Raw genomic sequence first — 24,626 nt, 5'->3', positions numbered from 1 at the left:
GTAGGCCAATGTAATATTCATACTTGCCGCAGTTATTGGGAGATCTCGCGAGATCTAGGTACAAGATGGTAGTTGAATTTAAAAGTTTCCAAGTGGAGATGTAGGAAGTTGAAGTAAGCGAGTGAGCCGAAGAATCAACGTTATTCGTTATTATTCGTACTCGCAATTTGTGACCGAGTTATAAAGTGGAAAGGTAAAGCTTGCTGTAAGCGACGAATTATAAAAGTTAAGATAACGGACAAAGGTCGAAAGCTCGCTCCTTCGGAGTATCGCATAGTGAGTAATGTTACCTGCGCCTTTATTTACAAGCTTTCGTTAAGGTTACAGGTCACCTTCATTACACTAAATTCTTCTGGATTCTATTCTATTGCATTACCTTTTTCCGGTTTCGTTGGATGTTTTTTTTTTTTTTTGGGACACTAATTATCGGCTTTGAAATTTTTATAGAAATTACAACAATAGCTTTGGCAATTAAACTACTCAGGAGATATTTTAAATAGACAATTATAAAAGCAGTACAATACTAAAATTGTAAATGAAGATAAAGGAATGGTTAAACTCAACTACAATGCGCCGTTCTATTTTTATTTTTTAAGGTAGAATTGGTTGAATGCATTTTCTAACACAAAACAGTTCAGAGAAATCCAATAGGTGAATGCTATAAAAATTTATTTTTTTTTCATTGCTCATTTGTTGTAATATGAAAATAATTAATCTTAAAATAGTATTGTTGGTTGTAGAATTACATTGAAGTTTTGAAGAGCCACAAAAAACCAGGAAAAAATATTGAACTTATAAAAATTTTTGCATTTGACAATTTCAATAAAAATTACGACAATTACGTTTTTATAACGTAAAAATGTAAATTTAACATTTACATATTTGACAAGAGTAAAACAATAAATTTAACAGATTTTTTAAGCAAACAAAAATTTGAACAAAATTTCAATGTAAATTTTTCTCATTCAATTAGAATGTTGAATTTCCTTCTCGAGTTGTTAACAAATGCTTACGAAAATCACGGAATCTTTTCATGCTGATGAAGACGCAATACAAGTGCAAGCTCAAGTTCCAGTATCAGTAATAGAAGCAGAAGCAGAAGCAGTAACAGTAACAGTAACAGTAGTGGTAGCGTATAGTTATGTAAGAGTAGCTCGAGTGCATCATAGAAAAATCTACAACCGGAAGGATGCTTTGACGCTTTAGAGTGGGTCTTTCTCTTTGGCCTCTTTCTCATCCCACTTCATCCCTTCGTGTTCGTGCTGAAGCATTCAACGTAATACACATCAGCCTCTTCATATACGTAACCTTCTCGTCTGTTGTCTGCGCCACATACATATTATTCATTATTCATCATCATCATCATCATCATCTTCATGTTCTGCAGTGTCCATATCCATGATCCATTTATATTGATATAATATATGATAAAAATAGAATAAACAGCGAAGTATCAATACTAACTAAGTGATAGATATATTTTTAATAGTTAATTTTTTAACAATGTCTAATCAATAACAACCCGATTAAAAAATTTGCTTAATTAAAAAATGTTTCTACTTTTTTCGAAAAAAAAAATTTTTTGGTTGAATTGTTGGTCCCAGATTTTGTCTCTTTAATTTTTTATCAGTAGTTATAACGCGAGTATTCAAAATTGTACCTTGACTCATAAAATTTAGCATCATCATAGACCGGAGCTGCTTTCAATGCGCGCTCGCTCCAGCTATTCAATTAAAACTCTCGCACTGCATCATTGAGATTGCCAAACAAACTAACCACTGCACGTTTACTATATGGTTTCAGCATCACGGTTATGTACATAATCCAAACATTGCTCTACAATTATTTTCGATTGTTTGTGTCAATATAAATTACCTGAATAAATGTGCCCTGAATTTCAATAGCCCAGATAACTTCTGTAATTTTAAAGTCTATGATAAGTTATAAAAGTTCTTAATTTCAAACACTGACATTTTTTTAATAAAATGATTTTTTTTTTGTCAGTGTAGCAATAAATAATTTTCAACAAATTTTGGTGAATTTTCAAATGATCAATAATTGTTAATCCATCTTAATTTATTTTTTACTAAAAAAATATAATTTTAAATGTGCTTAAAAAAATAAATAATATTTTTTGTAAGTAGCAAAGCGGTAGAAAAACTTATAATTAAAATTTAAAACAAAAAATTAAATTAAAATAGTCGGATGTTAAAAAATAAAAAAAAAAGCAATGGCAAGAAGAGCCCGGTTCGAGCCCAAGCGAGGAAATATTATTCGTAGGGACAAAATTTTCTTAAGTACCTTGAAAACTTTTTAAAAACTCGGTATTAAACCGGTTTTCTTTAATAAATAACTGAGTTAAAAAGAAACCATCATTGTAATGATATTAAAAGACAATTAAACTCCAACAAGTAGTCAGTATGGAAGTAGCTTTAAAAACCACGATAACAAGTATCTATGATTGTTGAAGCAAGTTGTTAAAGTTACTATTAAAGTACCCAACTCACCGAATGAGAATAGCAATAGTGGTAAGAAAAAGGGAATGGCGTGCACTTTCATCTACCACTTTTCACCAAGTTTTATTCCTATTCATTAAACATCCACTTTTCACCATCATTCCTTTACTCCATCTTTCCTATCCCTGTTTCTTAATGCAGGGACCTCCTTTTGTTCTCGTCTATTCTATTCTATTCTTCATCACTTCCATGTGCCCGAGTAGTATGGAGGCTGTGCCAAAAGTTTGTAACAATTCACGGGGGCTAAATGCGGCAGACTAAGCCCGACATTTCTTAGGTAATTAAACTTTTACGAAACACTATAAGAACGACAGTCAGTCTTCTCTCTTCTCTTTGTCAAACAAAAGAAAAAAAGTAAGAAAGTACCACTGAAATAAAAAAATACCCGAAAAAAAGTAAATATATTTCAAAGTTTTTCCTTAATTTCATTTTATTTTTATTTTTTATATGTCACACTTACTTGCACAATTTTCCCGCAGAACACTGTTTGGTGCCTTCAACTAACAAAATACATTAGGGAAAAAAAATTAATAAAAGGAAAATTTAATTATAGGATTAAAATTAACATCTCGGTTTTTTCCGAGAAAAATTATTTTTATTTCACTTCTCAGTTAAATGTGACGAATAAAAATTGATATATATATTTTTTTTTTAATCAAATGCATCATATTACATTAATATACTTATGTATGTTAATAGTCTAAAGAGAGATATATAAATTCCAGTATTTAGTTTTCCAGTGGGAACTCTGGATGTTATTTAGCGGGAACTAAGGAAAATTCTCGGAATATTTCGTAATTATAAATCTCATTAAAATCGTAGGCATGATCTGCAGAGAAGCCATTAGCGAAAAAGCTTTTCCCCTGTTATTTTAACCGTCATACATATTATTACATAAATTATAAAATAAATATGCACTTGCATATATATATATATATATATATATATATATATATATATATATATATATATATATATATATATATAATATTTATGTGAACAGTGGTTACAATACCGGACATGATATTATAAAATTTTTAACAAATAAAAATTATTTTTTTTACCCTACATCAGTAATAATAATAAATAATATCAGTAAGTAAGAATTTGCATGAAAGAAAAAACTTTTGATAGTTCAAATCCGATTAATTTTCTTCACTCGTTTTATTTCCATATCATATTTTTCATTTTTTCTTCTTTGCGTAACTCTACCCTTGACAGCGGGCCAGAGTCTTTTATCACCGAAACTCGCAATCTACGAGAAAGTCAGCGAAGTGAGTTAGTAAGTCTTTTACCTTGCACTTTACAGTCTTCCGAAAGAAAATTTAGTTTTCTCGACAAGTTCTCCGTCGTCATTTGCCACAGGAAAAAAAGCATTATGTAAGCCCCGCTCAACTATGAGATGAAAAGTGAATCACTGACGGCGGGCTTTGCTTTTTTAAACCAAGGATAAGGGTAAGGGTTATTACAAAGCTCTACTATAAAAAATTCCTTCAAGAGCTTTGTCACTCTAATCCCCTCCCTGGGTAAAAAAAAAAAAAAGATAAATATAATAAATAGTTACGTATGAGTATCGAGAAAAATTACAAATTTGAGATTGCTTGTGGCATATTTTTTCACTCTGTTGGATACCTTGAATTTTATGACGACACTTGCGCTTCCTTGTTTTTTATTGTCTCAATCTTTTTATGGCCAAAAAGACCACCATACTGAGTGCATTATAAAATATTGAGTCTGTGTTAAGCTTAACATCTTCAAGGACGGAAAATGCAACAGAAAAAAAATCAGTTTCTTTTTTTTGAAATTTTTTTTCGTAGAAATTATTTGCAAGGTATAATATTTTTAGTTTTTTGACAAGAAATTTAATTTTTATAAATAATTAGAGCTTAGAAATATAAAATCATTTGAAATTTAACTAGAGAAATTTTTGAATTAAGTAAAATTTACTTAAAACAAGAAAAATTCCTGGGATCAAGAATTTTTCTACTTAAATCAAGACGATGAAACTCTTCAGAATAATTTTCTCGATTCAAGAATTTCTCTCATGAATCAAGTTAATTTTTTTTTTTTCAATGCATAATAATCCCGCTTAGGATCAAATAATAGCATTACGAAAGTTATTGCTTTTCGCTAAAGAATCTTTAAATAAAATTTGCACATAAAAGATGTAAAATATACTATCACGCGTACATAGCTTTTCTTCAATACACTTAAGTACATTCCGAGAATTTCATGAACATTTGCATCCTCTCCGTATCCTTTTGTGTACATAAGAATGCAATGAAAAAGTACTTTGCGTATTTCATAGATAAAAATCCACGTACAGACAGAGAACCGTTTCGCAATATTCTTATCTTAACGTATTTGCCTTTGCGCTCACTTATCAAAACGTAACTGCACTAGAGTTTTGGCATTTTCCATCATCATACACTCAGGCCCGTCCTCGTTCCCGCGATGAAAATCTTTTTTCATGAATTCACAAGCTCAACCGAAGCACTTTTGTTAAAATAACGAAGACCGTTGTGTCAAGAGCTAGAACGTGCACAAAATCCGTTTGAAAATTTGTCACATAAATTTCAGCCTCATAATATACATTTTATAAATACATAATATATGCGTCGCGTATATAGTTACCCAGAGAGGTTCAGCGAAAAAAAAATCTAATAAAAAATCCGATGAAATTGTACAAGACATAAAGAAATGTGAGTGATACTCGAAATAAGTTTAAGTTACAGAATATTTTTTTAATCTCAAAAAAATTCCACTCGACCTCGTTCCTCGTTAGGCGATATTATTCTACGTGCGGAAATTGAAAATTCTAACGTCGAAATGAAAATAAAACTTGCTTGAGGATAAACAAAAAAAAAAAATCAACACATGATTTGGAATACTGAGCGGCGAGATGAGCATCAATATCGAGGGCAACTTTAACGAAAAGTGGCTGGAACTGGAAAAAAATTACTAAAAACGAAAAAATAAGTAGAGCTGAAAAAAATGAGTCCAATGTAAAGAGCAACCCTCTTACAACTTCTTTATAGCTTCTATTTCTTTAAAAGTGAAACACTTTTCGTTATTACCAATATACTATCGAGGTTATAAAAAAAAATCATAATAATAATAATAACAATAACAATAATAATAAAGGATAAATAAAAATAAAAATAGAGAACCCGATGTCGATTTCCAATGATCAACTTCCTTTGGTACCAAAAGCCTCGCCCGTACTATACAATTTTTTTTTCTTCTTGTTCTTCTTCTCGCTCGTCTTATACTATATAACCTTATTATTTCTTAATCTTTTTTCTTTATTTTGACTTCCTCGGAGCGTGTTCTTCATAAAATCGATCTGCGGCGATGATGGCGTCTCGTATAAGCTTAAACTTTCATCAGATTACCCAACTTTGCACTCCATAAATACTTTCAGATACTCAAAGAATCATCTTATAAATGTTTTCAAAAGTTTCCGACGCTTTTATAAAACTCACCGGTGACAACAAAGACAACCAGGCTCGAGAAGTATAATATTAAATAGATCTCACGTCACATCAAGCCCTTAATGGTCTAAAAAAATAATTCAAAGATTAATTTTGAACATAAATTAAAAAAAAAAAAAAATAATAAATAATAAATCGATTTTAGGGAGTCGAATTTTTTTGGAGAAAAAAAACTGAATGACCGCGGATTTTTTCCCGTTGCAGAGCTTACCGCAGACTCCGGCCGGAAGCGTGAGTGGAAAGGGACTGGGAAGTAGATGTGGCGCCGGCACAGGTCCTGGAATGGTCACCGGTGCTGCCGTCGACCATCAGGACATTCGCGACGGCGTCGCTATAAACACAGAACACGTAAGTGCCCTCTTCCTTTTAACCGGGAAGCCCTTGTCTTTTAACGGTCAACACATTTACAAATAATACCCTTACTATTGATATTATTATTATTTTTATTATTATTACTATGACCAGAGCCCAGAGATCTTTGTTCGCCTGAATATTCATCGTGTCGGGGCTTCTATTCCGGAAATTACCTACAATACTCGTTGTGATTTTATGTCATTTGCTAACGGGCGTTTGCCATTTGCTTTTGTACTTACATTGTACCTACACTAACTCTTTAACTCTTTATCGTTTGACTTTATTTCTACTCTAAAACCTTAATTATTTTTTTGCACAACTTGTTGGCTAACAACTGAATTATGTTCAAGATTGATTGGATATAAAAATAATTTGAAGATGAAAAAGTGAATTTTTGATCTGTTATTAACCGATTTTTAATACATACACTTAAAAAAAAAAAAAAAAAAAAAAGAAAAATAAAAAAAAATTTCTTGGTTCAAGAATTTTTTTCAAGAATCAATTTTTTACTTGGTGTATAAAATAATTTTTTGGAAAAAATCTGACTAAGAATATTTGAGCTCTTTATTCGTCAAAAATTTTATACACTAACTTTACTTTTTGTAGATTATGTTAAAATAAAACAAAATATTCGGAGAGTTTTTCCATTTATTCACAAAACAACCGTGAGTAAAAAATAGTTACCGATAGCCTCTGAGAAATGCAGCACTAGCGAGTAAAAAAGAAAGCAACAGCGTAAGCTATACTTTTAGTCCGAGCCACCTTAAACTACAACTATTTGATAGTACTTATAAACTTATCGATCAATAAATACCAGAGTAAAGTGAAGATATTTCATTGCATGAACATTCCTCTTTTTTCGTTAACCGAAGAGTTATCTTAACCCAGACATCCGTCGAGGGTTAAAACTCAACAACAAATTGGAATATCCGGAAAAGCATCAGTATAAGTCGTTATTTTTAGTAAACTTAACATTCTTGACTTTTTCCTCAGTGTTAAAATATTGGAATTCCGAAGAGTGGTATAAAACAAAAAAGTACCTGGCTTATTGTTTGAATATTTAAAGAAAAAAGAGTTGGTTTATTTTTGGAACGGCTATTGAACGTGGGGTTAAATCCTCCGGGAATACGATACGTGATGCATGAAATATGTATCGCGGAATAATAATTATTGTGCATTGATGACAGACTGGAGTTTGTAGGCACTGTACGGATGTTATGGCTTGATATTCGTCTGCACGTACAAAGTTCCGATAAGAACTGTATGTCGATATGCTTTAGAATTCCGGCTCAACATACTATTGTATACACAGTGCATATGATATGATATACTTGATATATAAATCTGTATTCAAGTATCGACACAATGTACGAAATGTTTAACGCACAAATTCCAATGAGGCTATGACTATCAATGATTAATTAATAGCCCCTGCCCTGGGCTGGCCGACGGTCTGTCTAGCTGCGAAATCGATTTCACGTCTCATGCAGAGCAACTGTACGTATACAGTACTTGTGCGAGTGCGGAGAGTCGAGTACCCAGCATCGGTATCGAGTCGTTGGCTCACATGAAACACGAATTTGCATCTAAATTTTGTACTTTATACTTTTAAATGTGAAAAAAAAATATTAATATACATTTAAAAAAGCTCTTTGTATTCATATTCATAAATATCGATGTCGTTATCAGGGCGATAAAATCCTCCGGGCAATAATCGCACCGAGAGAATTAATATTTAAAAATAATAAATTTCTTTCGGAATAATTGGATCATAAAAAATTGCAATTAAATTATAAATTTATAATTAATATTAAAAGGTGAATTACTTATTCATAATAATAAAAAAAATTTTAATTAATATTTATCATTATTATTAGAGAGAAAGAAAAATAAAAAAAAAGAAAAAGAAAATATAATTATCTTGTTACATAAAATAATTAATTTTCGATTATGATTAAGGAGATATATCAGCAATAAAACTTTTTTAATGATAATAGGAAAAATTTTATCATTATTAGTGTAATTATTAATTATTATTATGGTTATTGAAATTTAAAAGTTGAATTAATTTTTGGTTGAATAACTTAACAGAGGCATTGTTCTCACAAAATTAAAACTTCTATCAGTTTTAAATTGAGTTATGGGCACTGAAGATAATTCCTTGGTGAAAAGTGAGCGCTACCACGGCCCAGTCCTCAGGATTGAGATTGAAATGCTGAAAAGGGGCAAAAAATTCCGGGTACAGTAAATTAAAAGAGAGAATGAACAGAGGAAAAAGAACCGAGGGAGAGAGATGATGGTCACTGGGATAGATGAACTAACACCAATCGCCTGTACTCGTTTTCGCTGTGATAAACGTTCAGTGCTAACAAATGTTTTTTCTTTTTGGTTTTTTTTTTTTTCAATTTCATTATTTATCTACATTGAAAAAGGAGTTACGTACATACTTTTTTTAATTACAGTTGCATTTTTAATTGATTGAGCATTTTAGTATTATTTTTTTTTTTATTTGCATTTTAACAAAAAAATAAACTTCAAAATTGGTTCCAAAAATTTAGTATTAAATTTTTTTTTGTTCAAAATTTTGAATAATTTGACCTGTAACTAATATTTTCATTAATTTATCTTCATTGAATAAAAAAAAAATAAATATATGAAATATTGTTTAAAAATTTCTTTTGAAAAAAAAAAATTGCAACATCAAAAAATTATAAATTAATTTATAAAAGTGCAGTTTTTAATTTCTTTGATACCTCTCGATTGAAAATCAAAACTTTCTTTCATGATACCTGCCCCCAGCTCTGAAATTATAGCCCCTCGGACTCCAAACGAAAACTAATTAAAATTTGAGTTAAAACAGGGTTTTATATAATTAAAATGTGTTTTCAACTACATCAGCGTGCATCACGAATTAATTTACGTAAAGTTAACGTCACGTGATGTGCCGGGTCCGGGAGTGTAGTTGGGTCATCCAAACCCCTTTAAATGCAGACGGGTGACTCATAATTACCTTGGACCACGGATCGAAATGCCATGCCACGCTCTGGTAAACATGATTCCAGAGCCATTGAACGAGGCATAGCTTCTCGTTCAACACACATACATACCTCCGCACCAAATACATTCAAACCTCCGGAAATATTATGAGACGCGTCAAACAAGATGTAAACGTTATATTGCCAGTCTGACCAGACACCATCTCCACCTCTTGCCCTTTTTCCTACCTAATTATCTCTGACTGCATTTTTCACACTCCCCTCGTTCGCGCTGTCCACTTTTTAATCTTTCATCAACTCGGTAAATAATCTACAGGTAATCAAAAGGGTCAAATGTTAATTGTGCTCTTTAAACTCTATTTTATACAGATAGTGTTCATCAAATAATTATTTTAACTCGTTTATTTGCTCCTTTTTAGCGACTGACTAATTTTTATGAATAGAAAATCCCACAAATTTATCTCAATTACTTTACTTTAATGACAATTAAAATTATTTAATAAAATTTGTTATTAAAATATTTAAAAAATAATTATATTAAAATTAACAGACATCTGAAAATTTTTATAATACTTAAAATATTATTAAAAAAATTCCACAAAAAAATTTTTTTTAATTTTTAAAAAATAAATTATTAATCCACTTAATGAAAGCGTCTGTAAGCTCTAAGCCTCGCGCTAAATTACAGAAACTAATTATCTAACCTTAATCCTCTCCTAATTGATCCATTGATCTCATTTCAAGACTCTTAGAGACTCTAGATCCTCTGTGAATAATTTACCATGGAAAATTATAAATATTTAAGGACGAACTTACCTGTCAGCAACTGAGAATAGAGTTAATAAATTACAGTATCATCTTACCGCAAAAAACTCTGTTTTAATAAAAAGCAATATTTGCTGCAAAATTAGAAGATATTAAAAATTTTATAAGGAAAATTAATTTGAATTTTAGTTAACACTCTTCAAATATTCCATTCATGTTCTAATAAATCAAAATAAAATTCTTATTATGAAATATTTTATTAGTATAGTAGTTCTCTCAATATATTTACCCCCAGCGGATTCTGATTAAATTTAACGCACTCCTATAATCAACACCGGTAGCTTAACTTATTTCGTTGATCCATTACACACACCCTGCTCGCAAAATTACTCTCAAGTTCTCAACATTTTTGAATGCTATTCGAGCGTGCTTACATGAAATTACCAACAATAGCATAGTACGAGAGAACTCGAACAGAATTAAACCAATAAACCTTATTATGCCGAATTTGAAACATTCAAACTTTAATCTTCATGTTTAATTTTTATCCATTACATACTTATACTTATAAATTATTACATTCAATGCTAATACGGCTTTATAGTTTCAAACATTTCATGCGAACATGAACAAATTTTCCACGGGGCATTACAAAAATATAATACCAACATTTCATGCTTAAAAACATTTTTATTTAATAATAACATTTGAGTATTGATGAATTTATTTGTTAATAATTAGTAAGTTTTATTAACTGTTAATAAATATTTTTTAAATATAAAATGCTTCAATAAACATTTATAGATATATAATTAATTATTTATTAAACATAAAATAAAAACTGCTCATTTGGATAATTTTTATTACCATATCAGTTAAATAAATAAATTGATATTTTATTTATTAAAATTACTTAAATATTATTTATTAAAATTAAAAAAAAAACAATTAATAAATGCATGAATAAATTTATTTATTGAATGTAAATAAATAATTCAATCTGTTAACAGAAATTAAAAAAAAATGATGACTGCAATATTGTTTTAACGTTTACAAAATCTCTCTCTGTTGTTGACAATTACAGAATCGAATTCCGTGATAGCAACCCGCGAAAAAATTCAAACCACGCAATATTCGTCCTACAAAGTCGGAGCTTTGCGAGAGGTCATGCGACACCGAAAACAATATATTGTATTAACACCGCCACTCGATAAAATGAATGTTTCATGGAGTTTTTCGCGAACCTCAGTAAAGCCACAGGGAAAATGTGAAACAAAAAATCTAATAAAAATAAGGTAATGTGTACATGTATGGATGCTCAATGTATACATCCACAATTTTTTTATCAGGTCAGTGTGTATGGAAAAATAGTTCGCCGGTTATGTCGTCGTATATGAACACGAAGATGAGGATATACATCTAATAGTACCATGCCGTTTTGAAAAGATTCGCGGATAAAGGAAGATCTAACAAAGGATAGTGCTTCGTACCGAATTTTTTTATTTTTTTCATTCTACTATTCGCTTTGCCATTATTCTCAAGCATGAACGTCGTCTTATAATAAAGTGAATGATACGTTAAAAAATACTTGTCATTCATTAAAAAACAAAATAATATGAAGCTGTGCTGTCTAAATAAACACACATGTTTGGAAGTATTAATTTGTGGATGCTTTATTTTCTTTAAAAATAAATAGTGCAGTATGAGAATTTAAAATTACGTAATGAGTATTTATATAGCGTGAAAAGTAAGCTACATTGAGCGACGGTGTGGATGCTAAATTATCACATTAATTATAGTGCAAAAATCTCATTTCTTCGCTAATTGGAATAATTTTTACGATTGTTTATCGCAATGGTAATTGGTATTTTTATTTAGATAAATCCACCGTTTTACGAATGTTTTTATTTTATTTATGTTTGTTGATTCTGTGTTGGATATGTTGTAGGTAGTATGGGTAATTAGACTATTCATTCGTTTATTTTCAAGCATTGTTCATTTAATTAAACAAGATATGTCGGCAATTTTTCATTTTTATTCATACATTTTTTCAATAAATTCCGTTCATTATTAGAGCGATGTTTTTAATAAAATCTCTCTAATTGTTCTTGAAAAATGACGGTGTTACTAAAGTTATGCTAAAAATATTTTTAAATCACTAAATTAAACTACATCAAAATATTAGTTGATAAATTAGTATATTGCTTGCTGCAATTTGTACTTTAATAATTAATTTAATAAAATTTTCATAGGGGAAAAATTCCAGTCCTTTGTTTCCTACAGAAATATTCTTCTCGATTGTCAAAGGAAATATTTTTAACTCTTTTGAAGTATGGCTTTTGTTAACGGCAATGTAATTTGTCGAATTTTTTAATAAAATCAATTGCTTTCTATTTATAATTAAATAAAGTTTTTTCTAACCAAAAAAATTTTTATTAACATTTTCAGGAAGTTTTTTTTTTTTAATTAATTCACTTATTTCATAGACAGAAGTGTGAAATATTGAAATTGAAAAGTGAAATTTTTGTGATTTTAATTTAATTATAAATTAAATTATTTGAAAAGCTAAAATATTTATTTGATGCATATTTTTGTAATTTTAATTGAAAAAGTCAATTGAAATTCGCAAATATTTTAATAAATGATTTGTTGTAAAATTACGTGACAATTATAAGAGGAGAAATTCAAATATTAATTGAGCTCAATTTGAGATACAATCATTTGAAATTTATTTCAAATGATCAATTGATTTTGTAAATATTCAACAAAGTGATGTTTGATAAAATTAATTTTCAATTGACACAGAACAATTTAAATTTATCCTACGAATTACTTTCACAATCATCAAATATTTATCGAAATTTATTTTAAATAAATATTTTTGGAATTTATTAAAAATATTTGAATTGTTAAAAAATAAAATTAAATATATACAAATAATAAATTGTATTGCTGTAAAAAAAAAAAAATGAAAAATAAGGTACTCAGAGTGTTGAAGAGCTTTTATGGGTTATAATATTTTTCAGCGACGCACTTACAGCATCGACATCTCAAGTCCAGGAGCTTAGTATAATGGACCGGCCTCTGCCGGGAATATCCTCTGCAATAGGAGCACTCTCGAGTCAACGGGTCAATTTGTCATAGCGGATATTAATTTCCCTGTTGGATGCCCGTTAATCGTGCCTCGTGAAATTTCGATGAGGCTCGAATTTTGTTTGAATCGCTCACTGTATTAAAATACCCACCCTCTCATATTTTATTTACCCTCTCAAATTCAAACTCACTTAATAATAATTACTATTACTGTAAATTATAGCTATAAAAATTTTAATTACAAATCTGAAAAATGTGTTGCATAAACAATAACAGCAAAAAAAGGATTTTTTGGTTGGAAAGACCGGTTCCCCAGACGATGCATTTATTTACTTTCAGAAATCCCTCAAGACCCAGTTGAACTCTTACACCACCTACCTCAACCCCTTTCTCATGCAGTCTCTATTCTCGTGCTTACGTTATACTCTGCTGTACTTGTATAAATACAAATAGAACGAAATCATGTTTTCTCTTTATTTTATTCTCACACCCGAAGGCTCTGAGACATAAATTTACTCAGTTAAACTGCACTGGGCTTTTGCAAATATCATTAAATATGATAACATATTACACATTTATTCTCAACCCCTTCATTCATCGCTTCGTTAAATATTTCGGGAATCAAAATTAATCGAAACATTTTAAATGTAAGCTTACACTTTCAAAGTTCGCTGATTGCATTTATAATTTAAAAAAAAATTATTAATTTCATCGCTAAAAAAAAAATACTAGACTCAAGGAAAATATTTTCAATTTCAATTCAAAAAAATATTTTTAAAAGAATCTTAGTAGAAGTTTTTTTGATTTAAAAATTTCTTGATTTAAATTTTAATTAAAAGTAAATTATTTTCAAGAGATCGAATTAAACTCTTCCTCAAAAAAAAAAAAAAAAAAAAACAAAATTCTCTTCAACTATAAGAATAACTTCGTTTTTCTTTGAAAATTTTGTGTTATTTGTTTGAAAAAATATTTTCTTACAAAAATAAATTTTTTTTTTTTTTCATTGCAATAAAAAATTTGTAGTATAATTGTTTAATTATATTACTGGCAATTACAATTAATCATATCATAGCTAATTAGTTTTCTTAGCAAAGTATAATCGACACCTTGTAATCAAAATCAGCGCGAAGTTGGAAAATATAAAGTTTAAGTTTGAGTTAAACCCAAGAATCCCGCACCGAGTAAGGATGATGATAAACGCAATAAACATTAAGTAAAGCAAAGTAAATTGAAGGATGTGGAGGCGGATGAGCTGAGGCTTCAAAAGCGTCAAGTTACACTGCGGGTTTGTGTGTAGACTTTACAATAATACAACAGAACAGAACGAAACAGTGCACCCAACAGCTTGTTATCCTGGAAACTAAAACATTACAGTTAAACATACAGTTTTAGATAAACATACAAAGCTGAAGTTTTGTGTTTTTGGCAAGCTAACTGATCTGTCTGACGTCCTACATCTTACCTCTAGTTATGTTGAGTCTGAGAAATGTCGGTGGATGTCGTAAAGCCTGGATTTAGTTTCTTTACTGCCCGTAAACTAGGATTTTTCACTCTTGCAAAAACTACATGTTACATTCTCGTGTTCCAGAGTCAACTCTGTACTGATACTGCTTACTTCTCATTTCTGATACCACCACTTGATACTATTACTAGTGTTATTATTATTACTGATCTCCTGCCCATTTTATTTGCAAAATGTGACAGATTATTATGGTTTTGTCATGACATTTAACTGACATAAATCTTGTTACTTATATAAACGAAGTTTTTTATATACTTTTATCTTTTATCTTCTCTGGAAATAAATGCCTTAGGTGAAGAAATTTTTAACAATTGTTTCTGGAAAAAAATTACGAGGAATTTTTTGTTTGATACTTGCAATTTTTTTTTAATTTCAATAAAAAATTGGTTGAAAAATTTTCAGCGGAATTTTTTTTACACACAACTGTTATCATAACTTATGACTTATTAATGATTGAACAATATATTTAAACCAATAACATTGATAAAAAAATTTATTTATTTAAAAAAAAATTATTTAAACATAATTTATGTTAACATAAAAAATTTGTGAAGAAAAAAAAATTTATTTGTATATTTCTGGTTGAAAAAATAAGCTTATAATAAAAAAAAATTTAATTTGTTACAGGCATTAGTTTATCGTGACGGGAATCTAGTGTCAGGATCATTAGAAGCACTGGTACAACATATGGTACCAACAGAAGACTATTACCCGGACCGAGCATATCTCTTTGCGTTTCTGCTGAGTGCGAGGCTCTTCATCAAGCCCCACGAGCTTCTCGGCGAGGTTTGTGCATTATGCGAGCATCAGCAGAACCTCAATGGGGAGGGTGGAAAAGTGAGTGTCCAGCCCCTATTATCGATATTCATTACTCGTGTCGATGACAGCCCTATTACATAAGACCCTCGACAATAAATTTAATTTCTCTTTTTTATTTGTTGATATTACTCCAGGAACGGCTGCAGCGTTTTGTACCGCGATTGGTGCAGCTTCTTGCGGAATGGACCGAGACCTTTCCATACGACTTTCGAGACGAGCGAGTAATGGGTCACGTGAGGTCTATCACCCAGAAAGTCGCTGCCGTGGACGCTGCTGCGCGTCAAGAAGTGTCAGCCCTTCTGCAGAATTTATTGCTACGTCTAACGGCACTCGAACGATACGAGGAGGGGTTGTCTAGACTTGCCACCGAAGCTGCTACCGAACAACTCACTCAGGTGAGTGTTTTTTTATACTTAACAATGCTTCAATAAATTTTATTTTACAAAACCTCGAGTACTATTTTTAAAATTATTTACCGAAGATTAAAGTGTTTATTCATCCGCTTGCTATTCAATCTTTTGGTCAGGAAGCTTTCATGAATTATAAAAATAAATTGTGATGTAAGAGCAATCAATTAATGTAACGTTAACCTGAAATGATCGTATTCTGCAGCATCAATAGTAATTATAATCACAATCAAAATCACTGTAAATGACTTGGAGATATTTGAAACTCACATCAGTGAACGGTGGTAAACAGTAAACAGTTAATTTGATTATTGTTCATCCATTAGAAGCATCCTAAATTCACTAATAGCTCATTTACAATTGAACTAATGTGATCAACAGAGCCAGCGAGCTAATTACACTTTGATATCATTGTCAGTGCACTTACTCCTCTCCTTTACTATTCCCTTTTCCTGCTCCTATTGGCCTATATATAACAATCAGTGGTAGTTGTTGTTGTGTAGTTGTAGTATCAGCATTACAGGTGATATTTTAAATTACTTGCTGGCTATTAATGCTCCCAAGCATCATCATAATGGCCAATAATCATCAATTCTCATACATCCAAAATTAATTTTCCTTATCACACTCGTAGTTCAATACTCTCCCATCTCCTCCTCCTTCTCCCTCTCGTGTAATGTTTCTCTTACGGTTTTCTGTTCACTCTACACAATATTTTTTTTATTGTATTTTTAAAAAAATTAAAAAATTTTTTAAATCTAAAATTAAATTAAATTTAATAAATTTTTAAATTAAAAAAAGAGTTTACTTTTTTCCGTGTATTAACAAAGTCGAGATTATTTGTATTTATTATTTAAAGATATTACTGTTATTATTATTTTGATTTTTATTAAATTTTTTTTTATTGCTCAACAACTTGACTCTCCCCGTCTACTATAAGAACTAACCGTAATTCGTTGTTTATGTAGTTAAAAAAAAAGTTTTCTCAGTTTTGCAACTCATTACTCTAGACACAATTGTGGTAGCACATGCGAAAGCTTGCTAGCAACTTCTCCTTTCCAACAACTGCCAGTTGCACAAATCCACTGTACATATTTTCCTACACATATATATTTAATGTGAGAAAAAAAGCTATTTTAAGTTAGTAAGGTCATTCTACGATGTTTATTGTACTTTTTTTTATTTTAAAAGTGAGTACTTGCAAGCTAACGAGTTCGACTAGCTGAATTAATTTTTTTAATTACACTAATATAATCCGCTAATTTATTAAAACTTAACTCCCGCAGCTACTCTACTCCAAACCAGCTCGAATTTATGTCATATTTTTACTGCATACTAATTATGTTTAATTTTAGGATTTTCTCAATTTATTCAATCTCATAATCTTTACATATCCCTATTCACAATATTTAGATTAGACTCATGATTATTTCTCCAGCGGTCTAGCTTTAATTACCTACGTTGTGAAAAAAATATCGGAGTTTTTAATCGCTTCAATATTTGTGAATTAAATAAATGAATATTTTTTTAATGATTCATTAAAAGTTCTTGATGTTTTTATTGGAAATAAATTTACTTCTTTTTATTGATAGAGTAAACATGAAACATTATTATTTTTTGTATCTCAAAAAAAACTTGACCCAGATTTTTTTCAAGGAAGAGCAATTTTTTATTGATAAAAAAAATAAATTTTAAGTAAACGAAATAAAATAAATTGCAATAATATTTTGCTTTTTTCTTTTAACTTTATCAAAGTTATTTATTTGAAATTTAATAAAAAAAAAAAATTCCTGACCAACATATAAAATAATTTTTACAACAATTTTCCTCTACTCACAAAAATTTAATATTCTTTCCATCGTTTTTATTCACAGTAATAAGATTAATTGTTTTTATTTTTTCACAACTCGAATTTTATTTTCCGACGCGCTGTGAAATGAATTACTTTATATTTTAAAAAGTTCCAATATTGAAAAATTAAATTACAGGTACATGTTAAATAGGTTGTGCAGAAAAAAACACCCTTTGTTGTATGAAAAAATTTAATTAACCATCAAAACAAAGGCAGTTAAATTTGAATTTGATAAAAATTTCATCGTGTAACTTTATAAAACAAACTTACTATCATTAATAATTAAACAGTTATTTTTTTTTTATTTATATTATATATTTACAACTATTTTCGCAGGTACTTTTCATAAATAGTAAATAACATTTATGAAATGTTTTTCAATATGCATCAAAACTTAAAAGCTCTCGTTTAACGTCGTCGTCGAGTGAAGCGTGGCTTCATTTCAAGAAAGACTTTTTCCATAAGTCTAAAAGACCCGCATTTATTTATTTTTTTACTTTTTATTTCTCTTATTTTTTTTTTTTTTATATAAAGATCTCATGCACAGCCATTTTCATCTCTCGATTTCGCACGCTTTTCCGGAATTGCGGCTTTAAATTTCTATTATCTACACGTAATTCTATGTTCTCTTTGTATTCCTTCTCAAAAAAAAAAAAAAAATAAAATCAAATAAAATAAAGGTATGCAAAACTGGTACTTTTTTTACCGTGCGGTGTCTTTCAATTACAAAACACCCTTTTTTTAAACTTATTTTTTTTCTACTGTATTATTATTTTTATTTATTCATTCTTCAACTTCCGTAATCAAAATTTTTGCGGTTTTACTTTATAATTTAATTAAATATCAAACACTTTTTAATAAAATTAACCGAGCACTTATAACCTATGATGTGGCGTATAAACTCAATAAACTAACATCGTGTTAATTACATTTATATTAATTATCATTATTAATTTCATTTAGTAACACAAAAGTCTTATTATGCGGTACGAAATATAATTAATGTAACATTATTACATGGATAAAAAAAAATTAATAAAATTGTTTCTTCTTACAATAGTACGTGTAATGAACTCACGGTATTCTTAAATTACCATTTGTTAAAACTGGATGGCTCTGCTCAAACGAATACAAAGTCCAGTCGCCATTTTTTTTACTTACATTTTTTCCTATAAATTTATTATATTGAAATAAATTTTCACATTTTTTTTTTTCCATATTTTCATTTTTTTATTTTTTATTTTTTATTTCTTCTATTTATAAAAATTAAAAATCTCAAACAGACATATTTGAACGTATAATTAACACATGACACCGCCGGGTCTTTTGAAGTACAAAACATCAAATTAGTAACTTGCAGATAAATCTAGACGGTGAAAGAATGATACGGACTTAGATAAATGCGGCTATCATTAAATATAAGATCAGCGAAGACATGAAACGAAAGTACTCACACTTAGTCTTGAAAAAGACGCACTTTGGAGAGACACACGTTACTTTTTCCGTGATGATCACAAAAATGAAAGAAAGACAAGAAAATGAAAAGAGACGTAAGATGAAAGGACATATAAGATAAAAAAAAAAAAATAGAGGAAAGAGACCGTACAGAAGTGCATTTCATCCTAAGATGGGCATTTAAGAGAAGAAAACTATTCCGCTCGGCGAAAAAAGCTTTCTGTCTTCTTCTCTGCAGTATATGAGTACAGTAGTTAGCTTGTTTGTATATATTATACAGTTTTGTTAGTCTTACTTTTATTGTCTTGCATTGTTCATGATCTTATGCTCAATCTCGCGGGCATGAATAATATATTTCGCTATAAAACTATCTCGCTCAGGACTTTATTGTTATCTTAATGGAAATCTAAATATAGACAGAAATTTACTAGTATATTTTGGTAAATTGTGTACAAAACTCAGATAATTCATGTTTACTTTAGTCGTTAAATAGTTTTCTCAACCCGTAATTACAGCTCCGTCTTGTAGTAGATCCATTTTTCATGATGTTAAATTTTAAATATTGTACGTCGGATAGGAAGAAAAAATAAAAGTGTAAAAGCAAAAGAATAAGTCACAGTACGTGTCAAAGAGAAAAGTTCCACTTCACTCGTCTTTTACTCGAGGGAACCACTCAGTTGGTTCTCTTTGAGCGGTTCCACCGCGGCACCAATATCATTTTTAAATCGAATGGAATAAGACGACTGAGAAAAATAAAAAATGAACGAAAAATATAGATAGATTGCCATAAAAGTAAAAGGCAAGCGTCGTGTACTCTCTTTACTTCTCACATTGTATCTTTGCTGAGTGAGTCGTCTTCGAGTATCTTTTTTTGTCCTTCCACTTCTTTGACACGCCCTCTACACTATACTCTTGTGCTTTACTACAGAGTAGTAATGATTCTTCAATCACTCAATTCACCCATGTACTAAAGTACTGTTCTATTGTCATAACTAAACTCACATTTTTTTTTTTTTTTTTTTTTCACTTTCTTCAAATAAAACTCAATGTAATTCTTTACTCACTGAATTTTTTTCGTCTCTTTCAAACAGCAGTCGCGCTTTATAAAAATTATATATCATTTATTGAGAGTGAATTTCCAAAAATTATTATCAAACAAAAAATTTTATGGTTGATCCGTTTTTTAATAATTAATTTTATCTAAAATTATAATCTATATTGACTGCAAGGTTGCTAATTTTATATATTACAATTTTTTCTAGAAGTAAAGCTAAAATTTTCAACTCTTAAAATTTACAATTGACAATTCTTGAGTTCTGAACAGTTGATCAAAATTTCTAGTATTAAAAAAATTAAGAGATGAGAATTTATTCCACGACAGGTTTATATATTTTATCAGTCAATTTGATCCATAACTGGACTAACATTTACCCTACTATTTATTCCAGGTTGATGTAACAGAACTATGTCCATCAGCAACAGTGCTGGCACAACAATTGACCCACGTCGAGCTGGAGAGACTCTCGTACATCGGACCCGAAGAGTTTGTACAAGCATTTGCCAAGGTGAGTTCATCTAACACCCACCGCCCACTTTTGTGTTTAGCTCGAATGGACACTACAGATACTAGAGAGACAACTCTACTCTCCGGAGTGTACACTACAGAGTAATAGAGAAATAGAGTGCAGTGTGTTACAAGGGTAAACAAACGATACAATGACAACACAAAGACTGAATGACGACGACAATGACAATGACGACTACAACTACTACACCCAGTTCGGAAACAATGTCGTTACAATTAATCAGTCAGTGTATTGCTCCAGCAATTGAATCCTCTTTGCTTATGCTACAGGAGTCGCCCCATCTGGAGACCTCCTTCAAAGACATGAAGAAGACGAGGAATTTGGAGTCGTACGTTCAGTGGTTCAACAGGCTGAGTTACTTCGTCGCCACCGAAGTTTGCAAAGTAATCAAATAAAATAACTTTTCTTATTAAATTATTAACTTACTTTATTTTTTCAACCTTGCTTTGTTTTATTTCTACATCTATTTTTTTTTTCCGTATTAACTTTTATTTATTTTTTTTATTCAAAAGCACGCCAAGAAGAAACAGCGAGTCCGCGTCGTGGAATATTGGATCGAAACAGCCAGGGAATGCTTCAACATAGGCAACTTTAATTCCTTAATGGCCATTATTGCTGGATTAAACATGTCGCCTATTTCACGGCTAAAGAAAACTGTAAGTAATTAACTTTCCTTTTTGTTGATTGTTTTTTGTTGCTTTGTTTCGTTGACTATAAGCGGATCTTGTAGACCGGTTTCATTTAATTAGGAACAAAGAAGAACTTTTAAAACGCTCCGTCCAAGAGAGAAAGTCATCAAGATTGCTTAGAAATAATTAAAGAGGAATTGATGATAAATAAGTTAAGAGCAAGGAGTGTAAAAGTCATTGAAATTAATTTGTAATTTGTAATTTATCAACCAAAGGTGACGAGAAACTCAGAGAATAGCGAAACAGAAATCAGTCTGAGAAACTTTTAATTATGTTTAAGTTTCGGTAACTATCTCTGGGATTTAATCGGTACGACGGCATTAAACGTAGGTGGATTCAAGTTTACCAGCCAGTATCCATTCCACGAACGGTGAAAAACATCCTGGACGTTGTTCAAAGTTCATTTGGGTGGTTGACTTGATTTACGGCACGGCGCGACGGAAATAATTGCAAAAACGTTGTTACCAACATTCGTTCGGGATAAATTCAAACCTCGTAATTTTCATTAATGGAAATTTACCACCAGTAGTACCTACGCCGCTTATCGCGACTACTTCCGTCGGATTTTATTCACATTCTACGTACACATTTTCACGAGTCTGTACAGATTCCCTGTATGTATGTATGTATGGACAGATTTATGCCCCCCTTTTTGGACCCCGCGAAGTGCAAGTACAATATACTATCGAAAACCTTAAATCACTAGTAAAAAGCTTTTACTCTCTTCGTATTGTTTTTTTTTTTTTTTTTTTGAAGTAAATATAAAGTATCAAATATCATGTAACTCGAAAATGCTGCCGCTGCAAAAATAACTACGTAAAAGATAAAATTTTATTTTTATTACCACCAGAAGTACCCTCACGTTTTCTATTTCGCGCTTAAATATTATTGTAGAGAATAAAAATTTTGCTAAGCTGACAGAATGGATGAAAAATAAATTTATGATAAAATAAATTTTATTTAGAGTTTAGATATTTTTATTTAAACACAAAAATTTTATTGTACGTCAAAAATAATATAAAATTTAATAGTTTGTTAAAAAAAAAAAAAAAAAAATATTGAAAAGTTTAACAAATAATCGATTTTGATAAATGAGTATAAAGTGAGAGATTTGTAATTTTAATTATTAAAAAGTTTTATTGAATCTGGAATTAAAAAAAAATCAAATTTTAATATTGATATTACCAAGTACAGACAATACAAATTAAATTTATTGAATATTTAATGGAAGCAATTAGCGATAAACAATAAAATTACAGTATGGTAAAATTGATAAATATTTAAAGTCTGATATACATGACAAATTGAATAAAAGTATAATTTGACAGGGATGTTACAAGTTTGGAAAGTTGACGCGAAAACATAGTACAATTCCAACAGAGCAGTACATAGACATACAATTATAAGTGATGCACAACACTGATCGTTCGACATTTAACGATGCTAATTTCTCGTGTGATAAACCCTCGTGTGAATGGTCCAAAGTCCGAGGGTGTAACGGCGTCCACATGGTAATGGGTGAATTAAATCCCTCGAGACTATCCTGTGGAGTATTATATGATGGTGATGCTCCTGATGGTGGGAGACAGTCGGAATTAATCCGGGATCGCACCCGCGTGCGAGTTTCGCGACAGTTTCGTCCTCGAAGTTAATTCAATTACTGTCTGTGTCTATGTCGTAGTCAACTCTCGCTCACGCGGGCTCTCATATCTATTCTCCACTCAACTCTCTCCCAAGTCTGGTATCGTACTCACACCCGGTTCCCGGTTGCTGGTTGCCTGCTAAATTATTTGCCCCACGTCAACCTCATACATCATATCCACTAGCCATGAAATTCCATCCTGTACAAACTTTTCATTCCACTACTTATACATATTATAAATTAAAACACTCTGTGGTAGTTTCGCTTTACTAATTCAATCATGTTGCTTCGGTACTTTTATCCCCAACATAAATTTATTATTTTTACAACTCTCCACCTTTTCACTATTGTAATTTCTCTATTATTTATTATTTATTATTTACTATTGATAATTACTCATTTTGAGAATATTTGTCTCATTAATTAGTTTTTACTTTATTGCATAAATTAACAAATGAACTATTTATTAATAATTTAATTATATTGCTCATTATAAATCGTCCCATTTTAATGGAATATATTATTACAAACCACAAATTTTACAACAAATTATAATTATACGAAAATTACTTATTAATTTTTAATTTATTTATCAACGACCGTAAACATTAATTATTTTTAATTCATTCAATTTTATATTTTTTTCCATGTGTTTATTTTTTTTTACAAATTAAAAAAAAAAGCATGACTTGTAAATACTAAATTTTTAGAAATAGCCAACCAAATATTTACCCGAAACTTCTTTATAAAAAATATTTTCCCTCTAACACTTGTCAGCAAAAGTTTTTTACACCCAACTCGGCAAATCTGATCGCGTGACTCGACACACAACATATACTTATTGTACATCATAAAAAATCGTAAAAAAGTATTCAAATATTTGCTTGTTTGTCAAAACAGTGGTCAAAAGTCCAGTCAGCAAAGTTCTCTATTCTGGAGCATCAAATGGACCCGAGCAGCAACTTCAGCAGCTACCGCAGCACTCTCAAAGCAGCAATGTGGCGAAGCGTTGGCGCTACCGATGAAAGACAGCGAATTGTGGTTCCTTTCTTCAGTTTACTTGTGAAAGATCTCTACTTCCTCAACGAAGGATGCAGTAACAAGTACGTAATTCTAGAGACTTAATGTTGTTAATAAGCTCCGAACAGCGAGAAATTCTGCAATCAAAAAATCAATTAGTCTAAAGTGCAAAAGTTACTTTAAAAAAATGAACAAAGTACTAAAGTTAAGGTACTTTATGTTCTAATATCAAAGCTTATAATTATGATAACCATGCATCGTTGCGTCTCTCCTCTTCCTCCATCGCTTAATCTCTTTTCTTCATCTTCATCTTTCGTCATAATCTAGCTTGTTTTCCTTTTATTTTTCATCTCAGCTTATCTTCAACATTGAAGACTAATTTCCTCGCGGTTCGTGGCTACAGTATCTAGATTAAC

At 30.3% G+C, this 24,626-nt stretch overlaps 1 protein-coding gene across 1 annotated transcript in view; it reads left to right on the top strand.

Annotated features, from left to right (window-relative positions):
* Positions 1-24,626, top strand: part of LOC141530406 (uncharacterized) — a 177,253-nt gene that overhangs the window by 147,488 nt on the left and 5,139 nt on the right. Inside the window, exons 5-11 of the mRNA XM_074247485.1 lie at positions 6,215-6,358; positions 15,368-15,577; positions 15,694-15,954; positions 20,722-20,838; positions 21,129-21,242; positions 21,372-21,515; positions 24,091-24,293. Of these exons, the coding sequence (XP_074103586.1) occupies positions 6,215-6,358; positions 15,368-15,577; positions 15,694-15,954; positions 20,722-20,838; positions 21,129-21,242; positions 21,372-21,515; positions 24,091-24,293 (1,193 nt within the window). The remainder of the gene's footprint in view (positions 1-6,214; positions 6,359-15,367; positions 15,578-15,693; positions 15,955-20,721; positions 20,839-21,128; positions 21,243-21,371; positions 21,516-24,090; positions 24,294-24,626) is intronic.

This window comes from Cotesia typhae, unplaced genomic scaffold (genome assembly GCF_013202065.1).
Source record: "Cotesia typhae breed Kobodo isofemale line unplaced genomic scaffold, CoteBio_Ctyphae contig_5, whole genome shotgun sequence".
In the NCBI taxonomy this organism is placed as follows: Eukaryota; Metazoa; Arthropoda; class Insecta; order Hymenoptera; family Braconidae; genus Cotesia; species Cotesia typhae.
The sequence above is the reverse complement of the archived record's forward strand: the minus strand, read 5'-3'. Positions and strand labels throughout refer to the sequence as shown.